This window comes from Mangifera indica, chromosome 2 (genome assembly GCF_011075055.1).
Source record: "Mangifera indica cultivar Alphonso chromosome 2, CATAS_Mindica_2.1, whole genome shotgun sequence".
Taxonomy (NCBI): domain Eukaryota; kingdom Viridiplantae; phylum Streptophyta; class Magnoliopsida; order Sapindales; family Anacardiaceae; genus Mangifera; species Mangifera indica.
In genome coordinates this window covers 15,995,454-16,009,479 of record NC_058138.1, presented here as the reverse complement: position 1 = coordinate 16,009,479, position 14,026 = coordinate 15,995,454, and the positions used below count along the sequence as shown (strand labels likewise).

Sequence of the window (14,026 nt, the reverse complement as noted above, 5' to 3'; positions counted from 1 at the left end):
TTTTCCAAAGAAAATAAATGACGGTGACAGTATACCAACAAGAGAGGAAGATTATCATAAAGGCTGGTTGTTGGTTGGAATTAGGGTTGTTGTCAGAGAAAAGAAAGGAAAGGAAAAACCCTATGGGGAAAATTACTATTTTTAAAACTTTGACAAAATAGGCAAGCCACTCAAACTGATTTGAATAGTACTTGCCAAACTTTGAGTTGCAGTAGACCTGAATGTTGAGCTTTGATCACTTCACTGGTTCCAACTTCTATTGCTTATAAATAATGCTCCTAGAAAGAAAGGATTAGAAACTAGTAAATGGCTAAATTTAGCTCAATATGTGGGCTCTTCATTACCTTTTTCATTATCCCTTCTCTATGTTGTCCTGAAGATCAAAAACAAGCACTCCTCCAATTCAAATCCTTGTGAGTCAAAGCCACAAATATTTCTTCAGATGATCCATTATTTGCCTTGACATCATGGAACGAAACCTCAGATTGTTGTGAATGGGACAGGGTCATGTGTAGCTCTCCATCAAATTCAAGGGCTGTGATTGCTCTCTATTGCGATTCACTTGTTTACATCTCATCTTTAGAGCCAATCCTTGTTGATTACAGAGTCTTAACACCACTCTTTCAGGTTAAAAGTTTGATGTATCTTGATTTATACTCAAATAACTTACATGGAGATATACCTGGTACAGGGTTTGCTAATCTCAGTAAGTTGGTGCATCTTGACATGTCGGTGAATAACTTCACTGGCTCAATTCCTCCACAGATTTTCCACTTGAAGTATCTTCAGCATCTTGACTTGAGTAGTAATGCACTTGCTGGCAACTTAAGCCAGGAAATGTTTACACTCCAGAATTTGAGGGTATTGAAATTGGAAGCAAATTTGCTGGAAGGTGGCGTTCCTGAGGAGATTGGGAATCTAAAGAAGCTGCAGGAGCTGTCTCTTCGCAGCAATAAGTTAGCTGGTGGGATTCCTTCCTCCATTCTGTCTTTGATGGACTTAAATCTGCTGGATCTAAGAGACAATCTTTTGACGATGGAAATTCCTGTTGGAATTGGTGATTTAACCAACGTGACCACTTTGGCCTTGAGTGACAACAAGCTGACTGGTAGAATCCCCTCATCCATACAGAAACTGAGCAACCTGGAAACACTTCTGTTGCAGAATAACCTCCTCTCTGGAGAAATATCATCCTGGCTGTTTGATATTAAGAGCCTGAAGAAATTGTTTCTAGGGGGGAATCAAAACCTGACCTGGAACAACACTGCAAAGATAGTGCCAAAGTGTATGTTGTCTGACTTATCTCTGAAATCATGTGGACTAGCAGGAAAAATCCCAGATTGGATTTCCACACAGAAGAGCCTTGTTTAACTGGATTTGAGTGAGAACAAGCTTGAAGGACCCTTCCCATTGTGGCTTGCAGAAATGGAAGTTGGCAACATTTTTCTGTCTGATAATCAGCTGTCAGGTTCTCTTCCCCCGCGTCTCTTCCAAACCCTAAACTTATCAGTCCTTTCTCTCTCGCGGAACAATTTCTCTGGAGAGTTACCAGAAAACATTGGAGATGCCAGTATGTTAATGATTCTTATGTTGGCTGGAAATAATTTTTCTGGGAAGATTCCAGCATCAATAACAAATATTTACCGCCTTCTTCTGTTGGATTTAGCAAGAAATAGTTTTACGGGAAGCTCTCCAGTTTTTGATCCTGATGCATTATTAGCAATCATTGATTTCTCCTATAATCAGTTATCAGGTGAGGTTCCAGTGACATTTTCTCAGGAAACTAGAATACTTTTCTTAGGAAATAATAATTTCTCAGGCAACTTGCCTCGGAACCTCACTAATCTTAGCAAGCTTGAGCAACTAGATCTGCATGACAACAAAATCGCTGGTGAATTGCCAAGGTTTCTCTTCCAGATGTCCACCATTCAAATTCTAAATCAGAAACAATTCTCTCCAGGGTTCTATTCCTGAGGAAATTGCCAATCTAACCAATCTCCGAATTCTTGATGTTTCAAGCAATAACCTCACTGGCGAAATCCCTGTTAAGTTTGGAAATATGGTTGCAATGATTGAGACAGCGAGCACATTTTCGACAATCTCAGATATGTTCACATTCTTGGTTGAGATTAAAGACTTGATAGTCAACTGGAAGAAGTCGAAACAAAGCCTCTCCAGCCACAGCCTGGGCATCTACACTTTCTTAGACCTGTCAATGAACAAATTTTCTGGGCGAATTCCTGCTTCACTCGGTTCCTTAAAATATCTAAAGCAACTTAACATCTCATACAATAATCTCTCTGGAAACATACCAACAAGTTTTGGTAATTTAATGAGTCTAGAGAGCTTGGACCTGTCACACAATCAACTTTCTGGCCAGATTCCTGAAACTTTTGCAAAGCTGCAACAACTTACTAATTTAGATGTCAGTAACAACAGGCTAGTGGGAAAAATCCCAATTGGTGGCCAGATGGACACAATGGATGATCCGAGCTGCTATGCTAACAACAGTGGGTTGTGTGGTATGCAAAATGGGAATCCTTGTTCAATCAAGATGACACCAGCAGTGCCAGAAGAGGATGAAAAGATGGTGGCATGGTTTTCTTGGGAAGGAGTAGGGATTGGATACTGTGTCGCATTTTTTGCAACAGTTCTGATTATATATTTCACTGGATTTTTTCATGTACCACCACCTGGACACCGAAGACGGGCTAAACGATTTAAGTTCAACCCGGTAAACTGTGCAATATGCTTCAACTACTTTACTCTCTGTGATACTCTTTCTCAGTGAATTTTAGAGGTGGCCTGGTATTTCTGTTTACTTCCAATTAGGAGCTATCTAATACTTTTTGAGTCAATTCAACAATAAATAGTAGTACCACAAGAGTTTGTTTAAACTTGCATATTAATTATCTCTTCATCTTCAAGCTGAATTCTGATGGTCTGTGTTGTGTCTGGTGCTTTGCTTTCTCAAAGTTTCAGTATTTTTTCAGTCAATGAGCACGTACTACTCCGCCATGATACTTCTGAGATATATTTTTGTATATCTTACAAATTCTTTATAAGAAGGCACTTAAGTAAAATTTCCTAGTTCTTTTAAAAGTTTAAAAACAGATAAAGAATTTATTTTTTCAAATTCGTTCCCAAATGAATGCTGAAATGCGCGAGGAAAATTTAATGCCAATGAATAAAGAACTCATTTTTTCAAATTAAAAAACGAATTCCTTCCCGGCCTTTACTTTGTTGCACCTCGGTAGAGTAAGCCTACTTAGCGAACTGGCAGGACGTGGAGATCGATTGATCAATATGAATCTCGAGAGTGGATGGTTGACCACCGCCCCCTTGTCCTGGAGGCTCTCCGGCCAGGCGGAGGCTTGCTATCGTAACCTTTTCTCCCGGTGTATGTGAAAAAGAGAAGAGTGACTAACCCAATTTTGTTTGTGGCAAAGACAATTTATGGAGCCCGTGTTTTGGCAATTTTCGGTGATTCGTTCGGCGAGTTATTATAAATTCGTTGGCGTAAGAAAAAATAAATCAACAATCAAGCATAGATCTTACTTTCCTTACGCCATAACTTTCATTAAAGGCTGCAATTCTTTAAGAAAAAATTTAATTGAAGCTTGTGATTGTTGATTAATTGATAACTTTTTGCAGAATGTTTTATGGACCAGCGGGCCATATGCACTGTTTATTGGGAAAGATGCAAGCAGAGCTCTTGCAAAGATGGCTTTTGAGGATAAAGATTTAACTAGTGATATTTCTGGTCTTGGTCCTTCTGAATTGGAGGCTTTGCAAGACTGGGAGTACAAGTTCATGAGCAAATATGTTAAGGTGGGAACCATCAAGAGCTCTGTTCCTCTTGCCAATGAAACAAACCTTCACCGGTCAATCCACAGAAACTAAAGAAGGCGACGCTGCTAGTCTATCGGAAAAAGCCGCTGTTAAAGCCGAGGAACCCCCATCTGGTAGTGATGCTACGAAGGATTAATGCTTGGTTCAAAAACAGAAACAGGGGATTTGACTAAGTGCCAAATTTGTTACATGGAATTCATTCACATATATGAAAACCATTTTTGCATTACACGTCAGCAACCGAAGAAATATAAAAATCTTTTATTCATACTAATACTCAAACGTCGTCGTTGTGGCAAAACATCACCATTCTCCTTGCTCCCATAAGTTGCATTTAAATTTCTTATCAGCCGTCGTGAACAACGTCGTCTGGAGTCTAGAGAGCTCTGGTTTAAATCCGTGACACAATATTTTTCTTTCTCTTCTTAGCTCATCATCATTCATAGCTAATGAATCAGTATTTTATGTCTTCCTCATGTTTTTTTTTTTTTCTTTCTCTTCTTTTATCCTTCTCGTTATCAAATTATGCATCATACCCTATATTAAAAACTTAATTTTTTTGTATCATATATCAAATATTATAATTGACACGTTATCATTTTAAAAAAATATTATAAACACCCTTAAAATTTAAAAATTTCTAGTATACACTCTTATTATATATATATATATATTTTTAAAGTGTATTGATTTGTATCGATAATATATGTCATATTATATGATACGTATCATATCGTATAATACATATATTATATTATATTAATTTGATATATTTTATAATATATATTATTTTTTATCTATATCATATTATATCATAAAATATATAATATATTATAAGACACTAATAACTACTTATTCATCATCATAACTAGGTAGCAATAGTGGGTACAAATGAGATGTGACATATGAGTGGATGTCGTAATAAGTCCGCAAAGGGAAAGATAGAAATTAAGGTCATTTGACTAACAAATACTTATTTCATATATTCATGATCGATACATTTAATTAAATATTTTAATAATATATAATTATATTTTAACTGATTTTTTAATAAGAAATAGTTATATCACTGAAGAGGCAGATGATAATGTGAATTTATAATGATAAAATCACTGTAGATATAATTGATTTTTCATTGCAAATTTATTATTTTTCTTAAACTATATCTAATATTTATGAGTTCTTTCGAATTTTTTTATTAAAGTATGATACAAAATATGGTTTTCATGATTTTCCGAGTATGTTAGCCAAAGAAATATTATAACAAAATACTTTATCAGAAGATATATATATATATATATATATATATATATATATTATATATATATGTATGACATTTGTGTTTAATTCCATTCATTTTGTGTGGTGTTACAATAAGAATTTAGTGGACATATCTCATGTATTATTATATTGGGCAGACCTTAGCAAAATCATAGAGATTTGATACATGGCAAAGAACAAAAACCTACAACCTTGTGTTTGATGGTGTGAAGATTGTTTTAGTGCCAAGTTGAAAGGTCTCTTCTAAGTCATCGTCTGATCATCCTTCCTTGCCTGCTTCAACACCGATCATGCTTTTTGGTGGATGGTGACTAAGCTTGCGCAAATGCAAGAACAGCACAGCAGCACCATCTAGTGGATTCAAATTTCTAGGGTGAATTTTCTCGGTCTTGGATGTAATCACGCAAACCATGTTACAATTCTCCTTAAATTGAGGTCAAGTTTAGGATTCGGTCAACTGGGCCTGAACTTATTATGGGGTATAAGTGACCAACTATCTAGTTTTACAGACCGAATTGTCAGTTAAAGAGCAGTTCTCTATCACTGTTCCAAATGTGGAACAGATTTTGACTAGGAAGTTTTGCACTAACTGTAATACACTACCTACCTATCTAGTTTTACAGACCGAATTGTCAGCTAGAGAGCAATTCTCGATCACTGTTCCAAATGTGGAACAGATTTTGACTAGGAAGTTTTGCTCTAACTGTAATACACTACCTACCATACCAGATGGAAAAACAAGTAATGAAATTTTGTTTTGTTACATCTTTCTTCAAGGTTGCCTGCTTGAACCCTATATACTTTAATCAAGAAAGTGCTCAGATCTGTAGCTTTATCGCATTTGCCTTGTTTTTACTTTAGCAGGTCTTAATTGAAGGCCTTAATTAAGAGTGAGGAAATGTATTCTGTTGTGTCATTCATGTCCAGGAGGTTGTAGACCTTGTTAGAAGAGCAGTCCCCCTAACTCTAAGCCCGGAAGATGACCCATGAGGAATGAATTAAAGATGCTGCTGGAGAAGAAGGAAGAAATGAACCTGTGTTTAGTTAGTTAACAGGGCTGGCCATTGCATGCTATTTGTGTGGCTAGTTGTTACATAATAATTGATCACCTGTAAATAAAGGTGTTTTGACATGACTCATAAACCTAATATAATACGAAATGACACAAAAACTTGAGTTAAAAGTAAGTCTTTTTAGCCAAAATCTAATGCAAATTACCCAAATACAACTTAAAACTAAATTGGGTTGAGTTCTGGTTGACATAAAATTAACCTAAACTAACTTGAATACTTGAAAAAAAATCTACTATAAATGAATTTGTTTGGCAGATTGGAGAAGTATTGAGAAACAAATATTAGTAGTTATAAGCAACAACAAACTACCTTCATGGAGCAATTTATGTAAGCAACTAGCTTGAACGGCTCCAAAAATACAAGGTGTCCATGATTGTGTCTCTAGATGACATTGTTGTTGAGTTTGTGTTTGTTCCAACCACTTCAAGGGCAATACATGTAAGTTTTATATATACCAACAATTTCTATCATATTTTGTACGTAAAACTCTAAAACATCCGATCAAATTGATGGACTTGAAACCTGATTTTATGGTCTAAAGTTAGAAACTACTGAATTTTGTGTCTTTATATTTTTGAAATTAATTCTTATTTATCTGATGTTTTTACCAAACATTGATTATGTAAGACATTTATCATCGGTATCTTCTACTCCAATAAAACTAATCTTTCATCTTAATTTCTTTGTGAAAAGACAATCCCAACTAATAAAATAACTCTTAAACCTTGATCATAACTATGACACGACATCTTTTCAATATTTCAACTATCTTTACCATTATGAATCTATCTAAAGATAACAACTTAATAGAAAGATTATCTATTGTTTTATTGTAAATCTTTACTTCGATTATTCTGGGTTTCCATTTAAAAATTTTATTTTATTTTAGAGTTGCGAGAATGTGATTTGGTTTTTAATGCAATCTTTTAGGGTCATTGTAAACTAAGCAAATTGAAATCCTAAAAACAATTAGAAAAATGGAAATAGTAAAATATTTTAGATCATTTTAAGTTATATTAGATCAATCCGAACATAATTCAAATCAAGTTAATATTGAAATTTTTTAATACATATTCTACATTAAATTAAATTAGAATTGAAAGTTCTTTATTCAAAATCTGAACTGACACAACACAAATTATCGAATTTACGTAAAACCAACGAAAAAGCCTAACACCCTCTCATTTTAGTATTCCTACAACAACAGTTTTAGAATTCTACACCTACCCACGTAATGACATAACGCACAGTCAAAAAGAAACACTTGCCGGTCAAAAAGTATTGACAATTTTCCTTTTTTTAATGATAATTTCGATCAACACGATAAGTTTGAATAAACTTATATTTGTATAAAAAAATTGTATTAGTTTACCTGTATAAATTAAGTTTATTAAAATCAAAATGTATATGCTGAAAGAGTGGACAAACTTTGTGCGCAGGTATCCATATTCCACATTAGCCTTTAAGTGAAAAATATTATAAAATTAATGGATGGCTTTGGAAGAAAGATTAAAATAAAAATGTCAGTCAAGTATTTGCTGGAAGAATTGGACAAACCTTGTGCGCAGGGTTCCATATTCCATATTAACCTTTAACTGAAAAATATTATAAAATTAATAGATGAATTTGGAAGAAAGATTATGAAAGTTTATCCAACTAAAGGTTTTTCTTCGCAACTGCCATGCACAGTCTGTGTGTAAGAAACTTAAAGTGATGAAGAAAATAAATATATTTGCTACAGGGATGTCAAAACAAACTTATGCTATAATATTCCACTGATTGAGGCTGTCGATAAGTAGGACAGTCGGAGTATTACCCTTTGAAAAGAACAGTGATCCCATCAAAGTCAACTTAATAATTATCATCAGCGAAGAATTTCCATGGAAGAGACAAGCCACTCAAACTGATTTGAATAGTACTTACCAAACTTTGACTTGCAGTAGACCTGAATGTTGAGCTTCACTGGTTCCAACTTTTATAGCTTATAAATAATGCTCCTTGAAAGAAAGGATTAGAAACCAAAAAATGGCCAAATTAAGCTTGCTGTGTGCGCTCTTCATTGCCTTCTTTACTATCCCTTCTCTATGCTGTCCTGAAGATCAAAAACAAGCACTCCTCCAATTCAAATCCTTGTTAGTCAAAGCTACAAATATTTCTTCAGATGATCCATTATTTGCCTTGACATCATGGAACGAAACCTCAGATTGTTGTGAATGGGACAGGGTCATGTGTAGCTCTCGATCAAATTCAAGGGCTGTGGTTGCTCTCTATTGTGATTCACTTGTTTACATCTCATCTTTAGAGCCAATCCTTGTTGATTACAGAGTCTTAACACCACTCTTTCAGGTTAAAAGTTTGATGTATCTTGATTTATACTCAAATAACTTACATGGAGATATACCTGGTACAGGGTTTGCTAATCTCAGTAAGTTGGTGCATCTTGACATGTCGGTGAATAACTTCACTGGCTCAATTCCTCCTCAGATTTTCCACTTGAAGTATCTTCAGCATCTTGACTTGAGTAGTAATGCACTTGCTGGCAACTTAAACCAGGAAATGTTTACACTCCAGAATTTGAGGTTATTGAAATTGGAAGCAAATTTGCTTGAAGGTGGCGTTCCTGAGGAGATTGGGAATCTAAAGAAGCTGCAGGAGCTGTCTCTTCGCAGCAATAAGTTATCTGGTGGGATTCCTTCTTCCATTCTCTCTTTGATGGACTTAAATCTGCTGGATCTGAGAGACAATCTTTTGACGATGGAAATTCCTGATGGAATTGGTGATTTAACCAACATGACCACTTTGGCCTTGAGTGACAACAAGCTGACTGGTGGAATCCCCTCATCCATACAGAAACTAAGCAATCTGGAAACACTTCTGTTGCAGAATAACTTCCTCTCTGGAGAAATACCATCCTGGCTGTTTGATATTAAGAGCCTGAAGAAATTGTTTCTAGGGGGGAATCAAAACCTGACCTGGAACAACACTGCAAAGATAGTGCCAAAGTGTATGTTATCTGAGTTATCTCTGAAATCATGTGGACTAGCAGGAAAAATCCCAGATTGGATTTCCACACAGAAGAGCCTTGTTTACCTGGATTTGAGTGAGAACAAGCTTGAAGGACCCTTCCCATTGTGGCTTGCAGAAATGGAAGTTGGCAACATTTTTCTGTCTGATAATCAGCTGTCAGGTTCTCTCCCCCGCGTCTCTTCCAAACCCTAAACTTATCAGTCCTTTCTCTCTCGCGGAACAATTTCTCTGGAGAGTTGCCAGAAAACATTGGAGATGCCAGTAGGTTAATGATTCTTATGTTGGCTGGAAATAATTTTTCTGGGAAGATTCCAGCATCAATAACAAATATTTACCGCCTTCTTCTGTTGGATTTAGCAAGAAATAGTTTTACGGGAAGCTCTCCAGTTTTTGATCCTGATGCATTATTAGCAATCATTGATTTCTCCTATAATCAGTTATCAGGTGAGGTTCCAGTGACATTTTCTCAGGAAACTAGAATACTTTTCTTAGGAAATAATAATTTCTCAGGCAACTTGCCTCGGAACCTCACTAATCTTAGCAAGCTTGAGCAACTAGATCTGCATGACAACAAAATCGCCGGTGAATTGCCAGGGTTTCTCTTCCAGATGTCCACCATTCAAATTCTAAATCTGAGAAACAATTCTATCCAGGGTTCTATTCGTGAGAAAATTGCCAATCTAACCAGTCTCCGAATTCTTGATGTCTCAAGCAACAACCTCACTGGCGAAATCCCTGTTAAGTTTGGAAATATGGTTGCAATGATTGAGACAGCAAGCACATTTTCAACGATCTCCGATATGTTCACATTCTTGGTTGAGATTAATGACTTGATCGTCAACTGGAAGAAGTCCAAACAAGGCCTTTCCAGCCACAGCCTGGACATCTACTCTTTGTTAGACCTGTCACTGAACAAATTTTCCGGGCAAATTCCTGCTTCACTCGGTTCCTTAAAAGGTCTAAAGCTACTTAACATCTCATACAATAGTCTCTCTGGAAGCATACCAGAAAGTTTTGGTGATTTAAAGAGTCTAGAGAGCTTGGACCTGTCACACAATCAACTTTCTGGCCAGATTCCTGAAACTTTTGCAAAGCTGCAACAACTTACTAATTTAGATGTCAGTAACAACAGGCTAGTGGGAAAAATCCCAATTGGTGGCCAGATGGACACAATGGATGATCCTAGCTGCTATGCTAACAACAGTGGGTTGTGTGGTATGCAAATTGGGAATCCTTGTCCAATCAAGATTACACCAGCAGTGCCAGAAGAGGATGAAAAGATGGTGGCATGGTTTTCTTGGGAAGCAGTAGGGATTGGATACTGTGTCGCATTTTTTGCAACAGTTCTGATTATATATTTCACTGGATTTTTTCATGTACCACCACCTAGACGCCGAAGACGGGCTAAACGATTTAAGTTCAACCCGGTAAACTGTGCAATATGCTTCAACTACTTTACTCTCTGTGATACTCTTTCTCAGTGAATTTTAGAGGTGGCCTGGTATTTCTGTTTACTTCCAATTAGGAGTTGTCTAATACTTTTTGAGTCAGTTTAACAATAAATAATAGTACCACAAGAGTTTGTTTAAGCTTGTATATTATCTCTCAATCTTCAATCTCAATTCTAATGGTCTGTGTTGTGTCTGGTGCTTGCTTTCTCAAAGTTTCAGTGTTTTTTCAGTCAGTGAGGATGAATTACTCCACCATGATGCTTCTGATATATATTTTTGTGTATCTTATAATACAGAAGAATAGCAAAAAGTTAATGAAATTTTTTGTGCAATTGGGTGTCACAAAACTAGAGCAAGTTATTGTTATCTCTTCCCATATATAAATGGCAAGGAAAGATAAATTAAATTTTCCACCTTTTTTAATTTTTGAGATATTTAAAAATAGAAAAACGTCTATGTGATTCACTTTGATTTTTTCTAATTATGTAAATAAGATAGATGTGTGTTCATGATGCTAAAATTTGCAACACTGTTAAGATAGTGTTGTAAGAACCTCATCAGAAATAGCAGCAAGCATAGCAAGAGATGAGACATATCACACATCAGAAAAAAACTTGAAACTTGTATAAATTTTCATAATCCAGTGAAGAGAATGTTGTTCTGTAAAATAAACAATAGTTTGACACTCTTAGAAGGTAAACGTAACTATCTGTTATATTGAATTCTTGTAGAGTATTTCTCATGTGAGGGATAATGGGGCAGAAAAGTCAAAGCCATATATCCACATACTGATCCTTTATAATGCTGGGAGAAGAAGATGAACTGAATGCGGTTGAGATCAGAAGCTGTTTGTCTCTCCGTGCTTGATGCTTTAGTCAATATGAGAATTTGCAGATGAATAATATGGCAGAGTTATAGAATTGTACAAACACAGCCTTTACGGCATGTACTGTCATCGTCGCTATCTTCTACTTCACTGCTTAGAAAACAGAAAACACAGAACATTAGCTCCAAAGTGTCCATCCTAAGGATATGCTGATAATAGATTTTTTGGTCAAACTTACAATGGCTGGAAAACTGATTGTGAAAGGATTTTAAACTCTCACTATAAAAATATTTTCAATTAGTTGAAAGTCTTTGAAAAAGAAAATGGGATTATAATGCACCCCTATGACTAATAGTTGTCCAGCAAGAAAATGAAACCAACAGCATTAATTGTCCAACATCTATCTGCCACACCAGAGAATTACTTAACATGTCATTGCCAACATGATGCAACAAGTTTTCATTTCCAAAAGGATAACAAATGTTAGCATAAACTTTCTATATACCTACCTGTAGCCTGATTATCGAACTCTTCCTATGTAAATGTGCAATTTATGTCAACTAACAAATCAACTCATCACATGGGCAACTTATGTGTTCACTGGCAACTTTGGTAGCTAAAACTATCTTTTATAAAGATTCTGTGTTTCCTAATCTTCCATCTCATTTATCTTGTCATCAGTATACTGTTAAACACATTGGGTGAAGCGTCAATAATTTTATTTCAGCAATCACTCCACCAGAAACCAACAACTTCTACTTTAGACCACAGCATTATTCCTAAAATCAATGTCCTCAATATTCCTGCCCTAATTGAATCAAGGGAAACAAAAAAAGCCACCAGTCATATTTCACAATAACTTCTACTGCCAAGCAACTGCAGGTTGAAGATAGAAAACCAGTTCTTTCATGAACAAATCAGAGAGCGAGTAATTTGAAATTCTGACAACAAACCCCTTCCATGAGCCAATTAAAAGTTATAATAAAAAAACTTGCATTGCACTGACACTATTTCTCCTACTAATAGAAAGGTTCACCTGAACTTGATGCAAAAACTAAAAGCAAAAAAAATCTCCCCATCTCATGAGACAGAAATCGAAAAAGGAAAAAGAAAACCACAATTCTGCAAGCCATTGCATCCAAAAGGTATTTCATATGACTTGACTCGCCTTTTTACAGATTAAAGGTGGTGCATTAATCAAAGATACTTGATGCCATCACCATATCATGTTTCAGGCTTTAAAATTCGGTCCATTGTTTTACAAAAAAGTTAAAACCAAACTTCTTTCACACTTCATGAAGCACTTATTTCAAGGCTTAAATATAATTTAGACAAATAATCCACCATCCCGTTTCTATGGAGAAACGGTAATTTTCATCTGGCTGAAAAACATGTAATTGGATCAGCTTCACCCTCTCCTCACTAAATATAAATGATTTCCTTTGATAAAAATCAACCATTTTGTCAAACTTTTTTTTTTTTGTTTTCTTTACAGACCTTCAAGAATTGATCCAATCCAATCCAACATAATCAAATTACTCATAAACAATAAAACTAGCCTATCAGTTCCAATTTAAAATAACTAAATTCAAGATATGTCGAACTTTTGCAAAACCAACATCAAAAAATAAAAAAGTGTACTCACCAGGGTTCAAATTCCCTGATCTGAACCAATTCTTTCCCCAAGAAATCCATCCATTGAACTCTCTTTTTCTGCACTTTTTTCGAATCCGAATCCTCCTTCTTGAGACTGCTTTTTACACATTCCTCACCACCTTCTTCCTCTTTTTGTTCCTGTTCTTGTTCTCCTTCTTGTTGCTGCTGCTGCTTCCCCTCTACAACACAATCAACATCCTTGGCTTTTTTGGCTTCGTCATCACCATCACCATACGCATCTTGATGATCACTAGAAGCTGACACAATTGTTGTTGTTGAAGGCACATGAGGACTGTTCTCCAACTTCAGTGGCCCTGGTGTGTATATATGAGAAGAGGATTTGCAAAAGCAAATGAAGGAAGGACAATGAATTTTGCAAAACAAAACCTTCATGAAAGTTAACTTTCTTTCTCTTAATCAATCAAAAAGCGGTCAATGCTTCCACTATTACTTCATTTTAACTTAATCTAGATTAAAATAAAAAACAAACTTACTCTTCAACTCATTGATTTTCATAATCTCAAGAGGGTAACCAAGAAGAACATAACAAGATAAAAGCTACAGGCTTTGAATGTTTCAAGACAAATGAAGGAAAACCCAGATAAAAGGTTGAGTTTCTGCGGAAGAAGAATAAGAGTTTCAACTCTGAAACTCAAATGGGTTTCCGCTAAAACCCAAAACAAAGTCCCCTGATCTCTCTGTTTCTACGGCGCCATTTGGAAACTGTAATGTTACTGTAACTGAAAAGACTGTTCTACCCTCTATGATGAAGAAGAAAGAGAGGATACCGAACAAAAAGATAGAGAAGGAGAGACAGAAGTTATTGCAAGAATTTGGAAATTTTTGGAAGACAAAACCCA

General features: G+C 35.6%; 2 protein-coding genes and 1 pseudogene across 3 annotated transcripts; 2 read left to right on the top strand and 1 right to left on the bottom strand.

Annotated features, from left to right (window-relative positions):
- The first annotated feature begins 306 nt into the window (after positions 1-306).
- Positions 307-3,903, top strand: LOC123208608 (annotated as a pseudogene).
- Positions 3,904-8,231: 4,328 nt separating this feature from the next.
- LOC123209579 (receptor-like protein 46) lies at positions 8,232-10,997 on the top strand. Its single transcript, XM_044627681.1, is given in 2 exon segments — positions 8,232-9,396; positions 9,399-10,997. Coding segments are annotated over 2 exon segments (2,484 nt in total). The 3' UTR covers positions 10,718-10,997.
- A 289-nt stretch (positions 10,998-11,286) lies between these two features.
- On the bottom strand, positions 11,287-14,026 carry LOC123204102. 2 transcript variants are annotated; one of them, XM_044620662.1, is made up of 2 exons: positions 13,156-14,026; positions 11,287-11,663 (listed from the first exon to the last, which is right to left on the bottom strand). In XM_044620662.1, the coding sequence occupies exons 1-2, from the start codon at positions 13,557-13,559 to the stop codon at positions 11,597-11,599; spliced, it is 471 nt and encodes a 156-aa protein (XP_044476597.1). In that variant the 5' UTR covers positions 13,560-14,026; the 3' UTR covers positions 11,287-11,596. The 2 variants fall into 2 exon arrangements, with proteins under 2 accessions (XP_044476597.1, XP_044476605.1); XM_044620670.1 differs by having other exon boundaries at positions 11,287-11,660.

Excerpts from the sequence above, each read along its gene's own strand:
- LOC123204102 (XM_044620662.1), bottom strand. The coding sequence starts at position 13,559 with ATGAAGGTTTTGTTTTGCAAAATTCATTGTCCTTCCTTCATTTGCTTT. Across the intron at positions 11,664-13,155 it reads ATCAGGGAATTTGAACCCTG|CAGTGAAGTAGAAGATAGCG; the intron begins GTGAGTACACTT and ends CTGTTTTCTAAG.